General features: G+C 42.9%; 1 protein-coding gene across 3 annotated transcripts in view; it reads left to right on the forward strand.

Annotated features, from left to right (window-relative positions):
• Positions 1–12,132, forward strand: part of PSEN1 (presenilin 1) — an 83,667-nt gene that overhangs the window by 65,683 nt on the left and 5,852 nt on the right. For all 3 annotated transcript variants that reach the window (XM_040332760.1, XM_040332761.1, XM_040332762.1), the window contains 4 exons: positions 1,069–1,167; positions 4,368–4,454; positions 5,089–5,265; positions 8,975–9,093. In XM_040332760.1, coding sequence (XP_040188694.1) covers positions 1,069–1,167; positions 4,368–4,454; positions 5,089–5,265; positions 8,975–9,093 — 482 coding nt within the window. The remainder of the gene's footprint in view (positions 1–1,068; positions 1,168–4,367; positions 4,455–5,088; positions 5,266–8,974; positions 9,094–12,132) is intronic.

The following is a 12,132-nucleotide window of genomic DNA, read 5'->3' on the forward strand; positions in this document are numbered from 1 at the left end:
CAAAGTGGATTTTATTTTTATGATTTTTACATATATTTTGGACTCAATGTTCAGTAAAATAAAAGGTTTGCTTGCATGGCATCCATGCAAAAGGTTGCTTGTGTATGCCCAACTGCCTTTAGAAGTGGGATTGACAGGGGGAGCTGCATACAGAGGATTTTTTTTACCTTAAAGGGCTTGTAAGCCCTTGTGTTTTTTTCACCCTAATGCATCCTATGCATTAAGGTAAAGAAAACACCTTGCAGTGACTGGCCCCAAATTACCCCCGTTGGGGACGTGCTGTCCTTTTCTCCATGTGGTTTCGGCTCTTGATTGGATAGATTGATAGCGGCGTAGCCATTGGCTCTTGCTGCTGTCAATCCAAATCCAATGACCGGGGCTAACCATACATTCGGCGACTATAGACACAGAATGAGCTCTTTTCCCGCCGGGATTCCCGACTGACTTTTTCACGTCAGAAAACCCGGCCGTGTGTAGCAGAAACCGGACATTTTTGTCAGTTTTCCTGTGGGGAAAAACTCAGATGGAGTTATAAACACGGTCGTGATTCCTGAGGAAAAGCTCTCGTCTGAGTTTTCCCGACCGATTGTCTGTACAGTGGAAAAGTAGAGAGCAGGTTCTCTGTTTTCCCCTCGGGATTTTTTCGACTTACCTTTTCCCGTGCTAGGCATCAGATCGTGGATGCCAGTAGATTTAGAGATATTAATGTTAGAGTGGACTTGTATTTATGGGTAAAAAACCTTCTGCCTTTTAGAACCACTTTAATTCTGCAGCAGAATAATAGGAATGTGCAACTGTGTTCCTCGACCTGCAGGTTGACTGACACCTACAAACACTGCTAAACCTGGTCTGGGCATCCAAGCTTCTAAACCCTTCAGTCGTAAAAGGATTAATGGTTAATTTGTTACAAGTTAAAGACATTTTGTACTGTGTATATATCTGCATTTTAATAAGTGCTTCTGGTGGTTTTGTGGACAATTTTTTTTGGGGGGGGGGGGGAATTTGATTACAATGAAAAGATGTAAAAAATAAATGCTGTGGCCTAGCTAATCCAGTGTTCTTATTTAGATCTTGTAGCTGTTTTGTGTCCGAAGGGGCCTCTTCGTATGCTGGTGGAAACTGCCCAGGAGAGAAATGAAACCCTCTTCCCAGCCTTAATCTATTCCTGTACGTATACTAGATTAAATGGTGTATTTTTCACAGAATATTAGCGTTTCCTAAACCATTGCGCCAATACTGAGTGACATAAAAATTTGAGCTATTTTTTATTCTTTAGGCATTCTGCTATTGAAAAATATTTTATGTTTTGGGAGTTTTACATCATTTTAATGCCTTTTTTTTTTTTTTTGCATAAAATACAGAAATGGCTCTAGACGCAAAAGGTTTAATTGCTAGCCTTGTCGCCTGTACCAATTTAGTGAGATGCATTTTATCTATCCAAGTTTGACTTAAAGGCTAAGTTCACCACCACCTTTTTTTTTTTTTTTTGTCCAGCTCCCCTATGTACTAATATAGCATTTATGTACTTATTTTGCAAACATAAAACCGTTTTCTATTAATTCTACACTGGCTTACCTAACTCTCTTCATAGCTGTTAAAACACAGTTCTGCCTTACTTCCTGGTCAGACTATAGGTCATGACAAAGGTAGGAGTTGACCAGCTGAGGGTAGATGATGCAGTGTGTGCTAATGAGATCAGCTGGTCAACTCCTTACTGTGTCATGACCTATAGTCTGACCAGGAAGTAAAACCGTAATCGAGTAGTGTGTTTAAACAGCTATGGAGAGAGTGAGGTAAGCCTGTGTAGAATTAAAAAGCTGTTTTATTTTTGCAAAATAAGTTCATATACTATATTGGTACATGGGAGAGCTGGAATTTAGAAAAATATAAGTGAACAAAGGTGAGTCTTTAAAGTGGTTGTAAAGCCACTTTGTCAGGAACATACAATCCCCTCTGTTTTAAATCACGTTATGTTCCCCACAGTACGTGTTTTATAAAAAAAATATCTATTTCGAGTGCCACCTAGCGCTCACATGACTGCTATCCTCTCCCAGTCTGCGGGTCATGGAGACACATAAACTGACCCCGGTGTCAGGGCTCAGCAGCCATGATGAACCAAACCATTTACATAGGGGAGGGCAGAACCAGGCAGGATCAGCCAGGTATTTTAAATTATACAAGAGGCCAAATTACACTGCTCAAGCACTGCGCTGTTCTGCATGCCTTAAGGGAATAGAATCTATTTTTTGGGGGGGAACAAACACTTTAAATTTTAATTAAAACCCGCAGTTTAGATCGTGTAGAATAAAATGATTTACATTTTTTTACGTCGCATGGTAATTGCACTACTGTTTTTTTAAATGTTCAAAAATTTCCCTTTGAATTAATTTTAGTGCACACAAATTCAATATTGTACCCTTTTTTGCGTAAAATATGAAAGATGAGGTTGCATGGAGTACATGAATGCAGAATATGTCAAGCCTCACTACTGTGCATGCCTGTAAAACTACTAATATTGAATCGTCCATAGATGATGATTTAAAAGTTTACAGCTTATCAATTTAGCGGTAATTGATCGCTCTTGCTCCGGCATACATAATACCTAATGTGTGGCACAGTTGTGTTTTTGCGCAGTTGTGCAAGGCTTAACACTTCCTTGCATTCCAAATTCTGGACTCGTATGTCCCCCAAGCCTATCCAGAAGTCATCCCCACAATGAGGGGGCACCCGGACTCCTTGTACGACTCTGGCATGAGATGTCCTTTTTTGGGTGCAATCTTTGAATTCAAAAGGGTGCAAATTATTGTGTTTCTTCCAACCTTTGACTGAAAAATCAACTTTCCAAACTCTGTTTTAAAGCCCTCACACATTTATCTTGGTCTAATCTTGGGCACAGCCCAAGTCAGAATTTTCCTTCCTCAGGAGAAAATTGTATTCCTTAAGTTCCCATATGTGGATCATCGTCATATCTGCACCCCTCAGGTTGTCTCAGCATAAAGGTCCTGAACATAATGCAAGCTTCCTTTTTGAGGCAGTTACCTTTGCCCCGTCTCGCTCCAGACCCCTTCAACCCAAAATATCCACGACGTGGGACAAGCAAGCAAAATAAAACTCTTCCTAGCATATTGGATCTCCAATCCTGCCCTGGAATTGGTAAAGTCACTCCTTCACATGCCTTAGAGGATGGCGACAATGGATTTCCAGCTTTAGAGACTGGGGAGGAGATTTCAGCTCCCCTACTGTCCAGGAGCTGGAATTCCCCATCAACTTAACGGAAAGCCATCAGATTGTCTCTACAGTAATAGCTCTCCCTTCTGCAAGGTCACTCAGTCAGGGTACCATTGCATCAAATTTGGGCCAGAAGAATCGGGTACTCGGAGGTGGCCTATTGACTCCAGTTCCATCCTGCTTTTCAGTTGCTGCCTTAAGACTCCTTTCACACTGGGTCGCTTTGCAGCCGCTATAATGCTAAAAATGGCGCCAGCAAAGCGACCTGAAACCGCTACTGTCTCTCCAGTGTGAAAGCCCCGAGGGAGCGGTGCGGTGTGCTAGCAATATGGTAAAAAAAAGTCCTGCTAGCAGCATCTTTGGAGCAGTGAAGGAGCCGTGTGTATACCGCTCCTGACCATTGAAATCAATGGGCACCGCGGCTATACCGCCTCTGAGGAGGCGCTTTGCAGTGGTTTTAACCCTTTCTCAGCTGCTAGCGGGGGGTAAAAGCGGCCGAAAAGTGCAGCAAAATTGACGGTAAAGCCCCGCTAAAAATGGCAACGCTTTACCCCCGCCCCAGTGTGAGAGGTGCCTTGGTGGCAAGGCTGTTGAAACTTGGTCCTATAGAATATGGATATTTTGTCAGTTATTCCCACCTTAGTCAGCGTTATGAGTGTTTTCACATTCTTTGTGAGCCCATTGGCAGTTCTGTTTGCTATGCTTTCCACCCCTCAATTCATTGTTTGGGGACATCCCGTGGTCTACAATAGAAGTCCCATAGTGTACAAGTAAAGTGGAAGTAATGGCAAAGTCACCAGCAGTGAAAGAGTTAAAACATCAAAAATATATATAATATAATATTTTTTTTTTTTTTTTTTTGTGGTCTGTGACCTTGCTGGATAAGGTCCACTTAACTTGCTGTAGGACAGCAGGGAGTAAGTGGAAATCTCCCCAGTATGTGGAAGATGGAAAGGAGAACTGACTGGTTTTAACTCTATTCTGCTGTATGCAGAACAAAAAAAAAAATCTGTCTGGAGATGGGCTTTAAAGCATACAGTTTGCATTTTCCTGGGAAGAAAACTGCTCCAGCAGTGTCCCTTCACTACGGTTGCAGCCAGTGTAGGTCAGTATGTAATTGAATCTTATGTCATCAACAGCTACAATGATCTGGTTAGTGAAGATGGCTGATGGGGATCCTGGATTCATACAAAGTGTTTCAAAGAAGCCAACATACAACATGCAAGGTAGGGTTTCATCTCTCAAGGAGTAGAACTCTTTAGAAAAACTATCATGTCCTGTGTGTTTTCTCACTGTGTTTTCTGCATTAAATGACACTTTAGATTCTAGACACACAAACCCTTGAATACAAAAGTCTATACAATTATTGTGCTTTAGTAAAGACTCAAACATTTTGGAATGTATTTAAATAAATCCATGACATTCAAGCAGTGCCTTGTGATAGCCTATCTGGGGGATCTGTCATCTAAACCGACTTCTTAATATAAATACATACAGATTCTAAGAATTATTTGCAATCACTTTTTTTGTTGGCTTTCTCCCATAAATGGAATTTGCCTGCAGTCGAAATATACGTGTAAAGAAATCTTTCAGCATTCCTTTTAATGTATTAGATTGCTATGAATGCATGTCCACACATTACATAGTTCTATTGATATTCAACAGCAAGGCAAGCTTGAATTATAACATGTACATTTTTACTGCCAGATTGCATGGTATACTGTACAGTGCATCATTTGAAAATGAATCGCATCATCTTGTCCTAAATTTAGTTTAACCTTTCATCCTGAACAGTAATTATACATGCTTGTTCTATATATCTTCGTGCTTTAATTTGGTTTTGGATTTTTACATACAAAGTGCCTGCAGTCCAGGAAGGCAGTGATGCTGCTACATCTGATGATAATGGGGGCTTTGATTCTCAGTGGGAGGAGCACATGGATGCAAGAATTGGACCAATTGGTTCCACCGCAGAAACTCGAGCAGTTGTCCAAGCCCTCCCAAGTAATGCACCTCCAAGTGAAGACCCTGAAGAACGTAAGTAGATTGCCATAAAATGATTGAAGTGGAAAATAAATTCCAAGGATAAGATTACGTTTTCTGTACTCGATGGTAGTTTACCAAATATGAATATATTTATAAATCTAATTGGAAGGAAAACTGTTGACTGTTAAAAATTTTGCTTAAAGAGGTTGTAAACCCTGGGGAAACACAAACCTGTAAGACTAAGGCATTGCATACCTTAGAACGAAGCCCTCCATTGACACCTGCACACAGCTGAGACAGTGTTTGTTTTTGTTTTTCTGGGTTCGTGGGCTCGGCGCTGAGTGGCCACAGCCACGATGATGTCACTCTTGCGGGAGCTGCCGATCACGGGAAACAGGGCTCTGAAGAAACTGCACGTGTGGCCTCTCCTTCAGAGTGAATGCGCTGATGATGTCATCAGCTGGGTATACAGTAAATATCTCCTAAACGGTGCAAGTTTAGGAGATATTTAAAGTACCTATAGGTAAGGTTTACCTATAGGTACAAACAAACCAGGGAGGTTTACTTCCTCTTAAGTCCCTCTCCTATAGCGAAGTCGCTCACATTTTCTTCCCCTGCTATTCCATTCAGCCATTGGGAGGTAAAAAAATCAAAACTCAATACTTCTGTTATGAAGGAACGTATGACAGTGCTCTGTCATTGGCCCAGCCCTATCACATGAGTGTGGAAGGAGTCCTCACCTTAGTGTAAGCTCCAACTACAACACTATGCTCTTTCTTTACTCTACTTTTGAATGGAGCTATGGGGGAGTGAAGGAAAGGAGAGTATGCACTCCTGGACAGAGGGCCTTTAAAACAAACCCATTGCTTTCTTCTGGATGGGCATTGATCTAATAGTTACCATTTTAGTGAAAGTTGTGAAAATGGCTTTCTAAGACAGAGAAATTCAATGTTTTCATGGAAAACGGAACTGCTACAGTTGCTCTCATTGAGCAAAATGGAAATAGTCGCCAACTTTTTAACGGACGACGTCTGAGGAGCAAAATTATTCTTGGTTCTGCTGGTATCATCTATTTCAGGGAATTGCTGGACGCGCTTCAACTCCGAAGTCTTAACAGAATAAAACACCATACAATGCTTGTTCATTTGTTTTCTTATGTGAATGAAGTCCAGCTTAAATGAAAACAATTACATTTGTCAGAATATTGACTCTGAAAACCTTTATGGAATAACCTGGCCACACACAATACATGTTGGTGCTGAAAACAAGCTATCCAACTGCAAAGAAGCTTTAGCCCTGGTTCAGACTGGGCTGCGGGAGTGAAGCCCTGTGCGAGTTCAGCTGAACTCACACGATTTCACTCCCGCCGGCAGTCCCGATTTCGGCCGCGATTTAAGAGACATCTGTGCAGGTTTCTGCACAGATGTCTATGTAAATCGCGGCCCGAAATCGCAAAAAGTAGTACATGAACTACTTTTTTAAATCGGTGCAGCGCCACAGATGCGGCGTCGCACCGATTAGGACAGTGTCATTGCCGGCAAATGCCGCCGATTTGAGATGCGATTTCACATGTGAAATCGCATCTCAAATCGAAGCAGAACATACCCAGTGTGAACCTGGGCTCAAGAGAATAGTGAGAATTCCTATACCACACCTGTCGTGAAGTAAAGCTGTCTCTTCTGATTAGTGCTCCCAGGTGTGTGCTGTTACAGGACACGTTTCTCCACCTCAAATCTGTTCTCTCTCCCTTATGAGGAATGTAACAAGACTCTTTTGTGCTTTGTGAGCCACCTCATAGCCCACAGACATTTCTCAGGAAAGTCTCTAGGAGGTCTACAAACACTGCACAGCTTTTCTATCAGTAGGTCAGACACATACATATTTTATTCTACAGATGTTCTGCAGTTTAGTGGCTATAAGATAAAGCCCTGCTACAGAATTTTAAAATGATCATCCAAAATTTTTCATTGGACTGTCTGCTTTCCTTAGGGGCTGCTGTTTATGTAGATTTTTTTTTCCCTTCTATATTCAAAGGGAGAGGCCTTTTGCTTATTTTTAAAGGGGGTTGTAAAGGTGTTTTGTAAAAAAAAAAAAAAAACTATTATACTTGCCTCTACTGTGCAGTTTTGCACAGAGTGGCCCCGATCCTGCTGTTCTGGGGTCCCACGGCAGCTCTCTTGGCTCCTCCCCGCAATAGCTAACCCCCTCTGGGAAGCTCTCCCCCAAGGGTGTTTCCTTGCGGGCACGTTCCCGTGTCATACAGTCGGCGTCCATAGACACCGAGTGTATGACTCGGTCCCACCCCCGGTGGCCGCATTATTGGATTTGATTGACAGCTGTTCCTGACCACTGTTCCCGTACACCTATGGCGATTCGCACAGGAAAGCCATTGTGCCGCCGTGTGAGCTGTTGCCTATGTATCTGTTTCACAGGACAAAACCTAGCCTGTAATTATACAGACTATATTTCTGTACTGGGAATCCCTAAAAATGCTTTAAAGTGACACACAAATGAAATTCTTTATTCTTCAAAAATAATCTATAAACATCTAATGGCGGTGGAATCTTTTTTTCATTAAATAATTTCTTACTGTGGTGTTTGATACGAACAGTGCATGTTGGTTGCATTGATTTGCACTGTTCTATGCACACTATTAATTCCATAATCCCTAGTCCATCATGGGAGTAAGCAAGAGGGGATGGCAACCTTCCTACATACAGTTGGGACCAATGTGGGAGATTGAACATAGCCACCCTCTAACAAGAAGTTGGAACGCAGCAGCAAAAAAAAAAATCCAGAGAGCAATAATATTTTTTTTGGAGTTAAGACTATGCATTCAAATAGGAATTTAGTGTCGCTTTAAGAGCTAAAGGACTGTTCAAAAATCTTATTCACTTTACATGGACTTTTGAACTTTAACACTGTACACTTTATAACACACTTCTCCACTTTCTACTGGTTAACTATAAAATCACATCTGCTCAGAATAACCCCTCACTCCCCCTTCCCCAAATCGTAGTACTAGTCTTTGTGAATACGCAGCTGCAGATCTCTTTGGCAGAAAAAAATCTCAGGGATTTCTAGAAGGCTGAGCAGCTGACATTTTTCTCTGACATTTTGCGGCGCTATTCGGCCACTAGCAGAGCACTTTTAACCCCCACTGTCCAAAAAAGGGTTAAAACCCGCCCGCAAAACAGCGCTTTGCCATCGGTTCAGCGCCGCTGCCCATTGATTTCAATGGGCAGGGGTGTCGCTTTAGGAGCGGTGTATACTGATCCTACAGCACCACAAATATACGGCTAGCAGGACTTTTTTTTTTTTTTTTTTTACTGTTTTGCCAGCGCACAGCTCCAGTGTGCAAGCCCTCAGACTTGCACACTGGAGTGAAAGGAGTGGCTCTTTCAGGGCGCTTTTTAGCTCTATAGCGCCTGCAAAGTGCCTCAGTGTGGAAGTAACCTTAGTATCATGACCTGTGGAGCATAACCTTGGTGTTTTTATGTTGATAGGTTCTCCATTTTGAAGGATGAAGGAAGAAAAAGTTTATCAGCTAGGTTGAATGTTGGTAGGTTCTCTTTTTGCAGGGAGATAAGTGGATCTCCTGAGTCTAATTTTTCTGAGCCTGTTCCTTAAGATTGATTGTTTGCCATTTGAGTCATGTATGATCCAGCCAAACATCTGTAGGTGCCTTTTTTTTTATACCTGTGTTTTAGCATAGGTTAATCTGATGAGCTTTATCTGTACTCTGTAAACTTCTCTTTAGGTGGAGTGAAACTGGGACTAGGCGACTTTATATTCTACAGTGTCCTTGTTGGGAAGGCTTCAGCCACAGCTAGTGGAGACTGGAACACAACATTGGCTTGCTTTGTTGCCATTCTAATTGTAAGTATGAAACACATTTTGTTTCTCAGTGAAAGTTCTGAAAGTAGAAAGTACCTGTGTACATAGGTCTTTGTCCACTTTTTTTTTTTTTCCCAATCCAGTCCCTACAAATGCTAAAGCAGCTTAGAAAAATCCATAAGCTAATCATAAACCACTCGGAAGCAGGACGAAAGCAGGTTAAAGTGTATATTTCCTTTTGCCTTCTGACTCTGAAATCCACATACCCAAGTCTTAAAGCGGTGGTTCACCCTGCAGAACAACATTTTAGCATACAATTCGGCATTGTAGCGCGAGCTACAGTATGCCGGTCTTAATTTTTTTATCGCCGTACTCACAGTGTAATCGTACATAGTAGATTCTGACTGCCCGCGGGGAATGGGCGTTCCTTTCAAGAGGGAGGGTGATTGACGGCCGGCTCTGGCACGTCACGCTCCCCGAAGACAGCCGGAGTAGGTCTCGGCTCTTCACGGCGCCTGCGCACAGACTATGCGCAGGCGCCGTGAAGAGCCAAGCCTATTTCGGCTATTTCCGGAGAAGCGTGACGCGCCAGAGCCGGCCGTCAATCACCTTCCGTCTGGATTGGAACGCCCATTCCCCGTGGGCAGATGGAATCTACTATGTACGATTACACTGTGAGTACGGCGATAAAAAAATTAAGACCGGCATACTGTAGCTCGCGCTACAATGCCGAATTTTAGGCTAGAAGAAAAAAAAAATTTTTTTTTTATTTTATAGGGTGAACCCCCGCTTTAAGGTGTTTTTGCTCTGAGATTTGCACCTGTTTTAAGAATGGTCAGTAGGGACATGACTGCCAGAGTATGCTGAGCTAATTTTTGCAGTTAACACATCTCCTTTACTAGCACTATAAAATGCACCAGTTCATGTGTGCTCATAAAATGTATGATTGGTGCTGACTTTTTTTTTTTTTTTCTTGACACTTGGTGGTAAAGGCTAGTAAGATATATAAATCAAAAAATAGTGCAACACAATCTCTTTAAACTCTTAATTATGAAAAATCATGTGTGACCAACGATCATAAACTGACAGTAAAGACATCATACCTACAGTGTCATAAGAAAAACACAAACCTTATATAATGCTTTAAATTGGTAGCATAAAGTCCACAAGTGTGAACACACCATGATTCAAAACATGTGTCTTGTGTAGGGCCAAAACAACGAATCGATCGACAACTAATCGATTATGAAATTAATCGATTACAATTTTCATCGATTAATCGGCCAGTAACATAATAGGGTTAAAAAAACTAAAATAGGACATTTTCCCCGGTGGGGCTTTGGACAGCAATATAAACGTGATCGAAGAATTATTTGTTAAAGTATAAAGCATATTTATTTGAGAGTTGTCAAATGTCATAATTAATTACAATAAATAAAACATGTAAAACGGTCTGGCCAGATAAAATCCTGCATAATCCAATATTGCCATACATACAAAATGTAGAACAGGAGTACCATACATGCATCCTCTTAAAAAGAGGAGTAGACAGTTGCATGGCCAGGCATGTCAGGAAACCGTGGCGCAGTCTGGAGGATCGTGCGGTGTGTGTGTGTGTGTGTGTGTGTCCCCCCCCCACACAGGGGGAGGGAGCCCAACCCTGTGGGCTTACAAGAAGCCACACGGTCACCGGTGTGGCTTCTTGTAAGCCCACAGGGTTGGGCTCCCTCCCCCTGTGTGGGGGGGGGGTGGCGGGTGACCGCAGGATCCTCCAGACTGCTCCACAGTTTCCTGACCTGCCCGGCCATGCAACTGTCTACTCCTCTTTTTAAGCGGTAACTATATCGCCACGCCATATTTGCACTGTGATGTATGATCATATGTTTTGAATATTTGGAATGATTTTATATGTCTCTTGGAGTAAACGATCCCCCTGAAGATGACCACCCCATGGTCGAAACGCATCGGGGATATATACCTGACTACATATGCTATGCAATCTTGTTTTACACTTTGCATGTATGGTACTCCTGTTCTACATTTTGTATGTATGGCAATATTGGATTATGCAGGATTTTATTTGGCCAGACCGTTTTGACATTTGACAACTCTCAAATAAATATGCTTTATACTATTATTCTACAAATAGTTCTTCGATCACGTTTATATTGCTGTCCAAAGCCCCACCGGGGAAAATGTCCTTTCTTTCTCGTACATCACGGGACACAGAGCGGCATATTCATTACTATGTGGGTTATATGGAGTACCTTCAGGTGATGGACACTGGCAATCTCAAACAGGAAGTGCCCCTCCCTATATAACCCCCTCCCTCAGTTTTTTCGCCAGTGTCTTAGGTGTTGGTCATGGTTTAGCTTACCTCCACATCCTTGGGATTAAGGTGGGCTAACCGGTTCTGTCCAAAGGCCTCAGTGCTAAAGTGGTCAGCAACCGGACCCCAAACCATTGGGGTGTAGCCCATAATGCTTTCTGTTCAGAGAGCTGGACCCTGGGCCCAGAACTTAGAAACCTTTGGGGGCCTAATGTTTCTGTTGCCAGGGTGCTATATAGGCCCAGGACAGTGGCTCCTTCATAGGAACCCAGGGCCTGAAGGTCTAGACGCCACCCACGGAGATGGGGGAAGATTGGACCTCTTGCTGTGCAAAAGTCCTGCGGCATGGAGCAGGTAAGTATTGGGGGAGCTTGCGGAACTTGGTTCTTAGCAGGTTCCCTACAGGGGGTGCACAGGGGGACAGGCCTGGGTATGCTCTGCATTTTCAAGGAATCACTATGTCTATGACAGAGACAGGATGATTCAATCTTTTTTCCCCAGTAATATGTGACCTCCCTGGTAAGTGTTGTTTAGCTGGGCTGCTGGCGCTAGGTGTGGGATCTCTGTAAGAGGGGAGTCTTTTCCCATGCTAAAAGGAGGTCTGTGACCTACCTAAAGGGCTTACCTGCCTGGGTGCCTGCGCTGCTCCGTCCTCCCATGTGTGATGGCCCCCGCCGACGGGCGCGCGTGCCCGAGATATAAACGATTTTCGCGCCGTTTCCGTGGTGGGGGCGCGTCCCGGTGGGCGGCGA

This window comes from Rana temporaria, chromosome 13 (assembly GCF_905171775.1).
Source record: "Rana temporaria chromosome 13, aRanTem1.1, whole genome shotgun sequence".
NCBI lineage: Eukaryota > Metazoa > Chordata > Amphibia > Anura > Ranidae > Rana > Rana temporaria.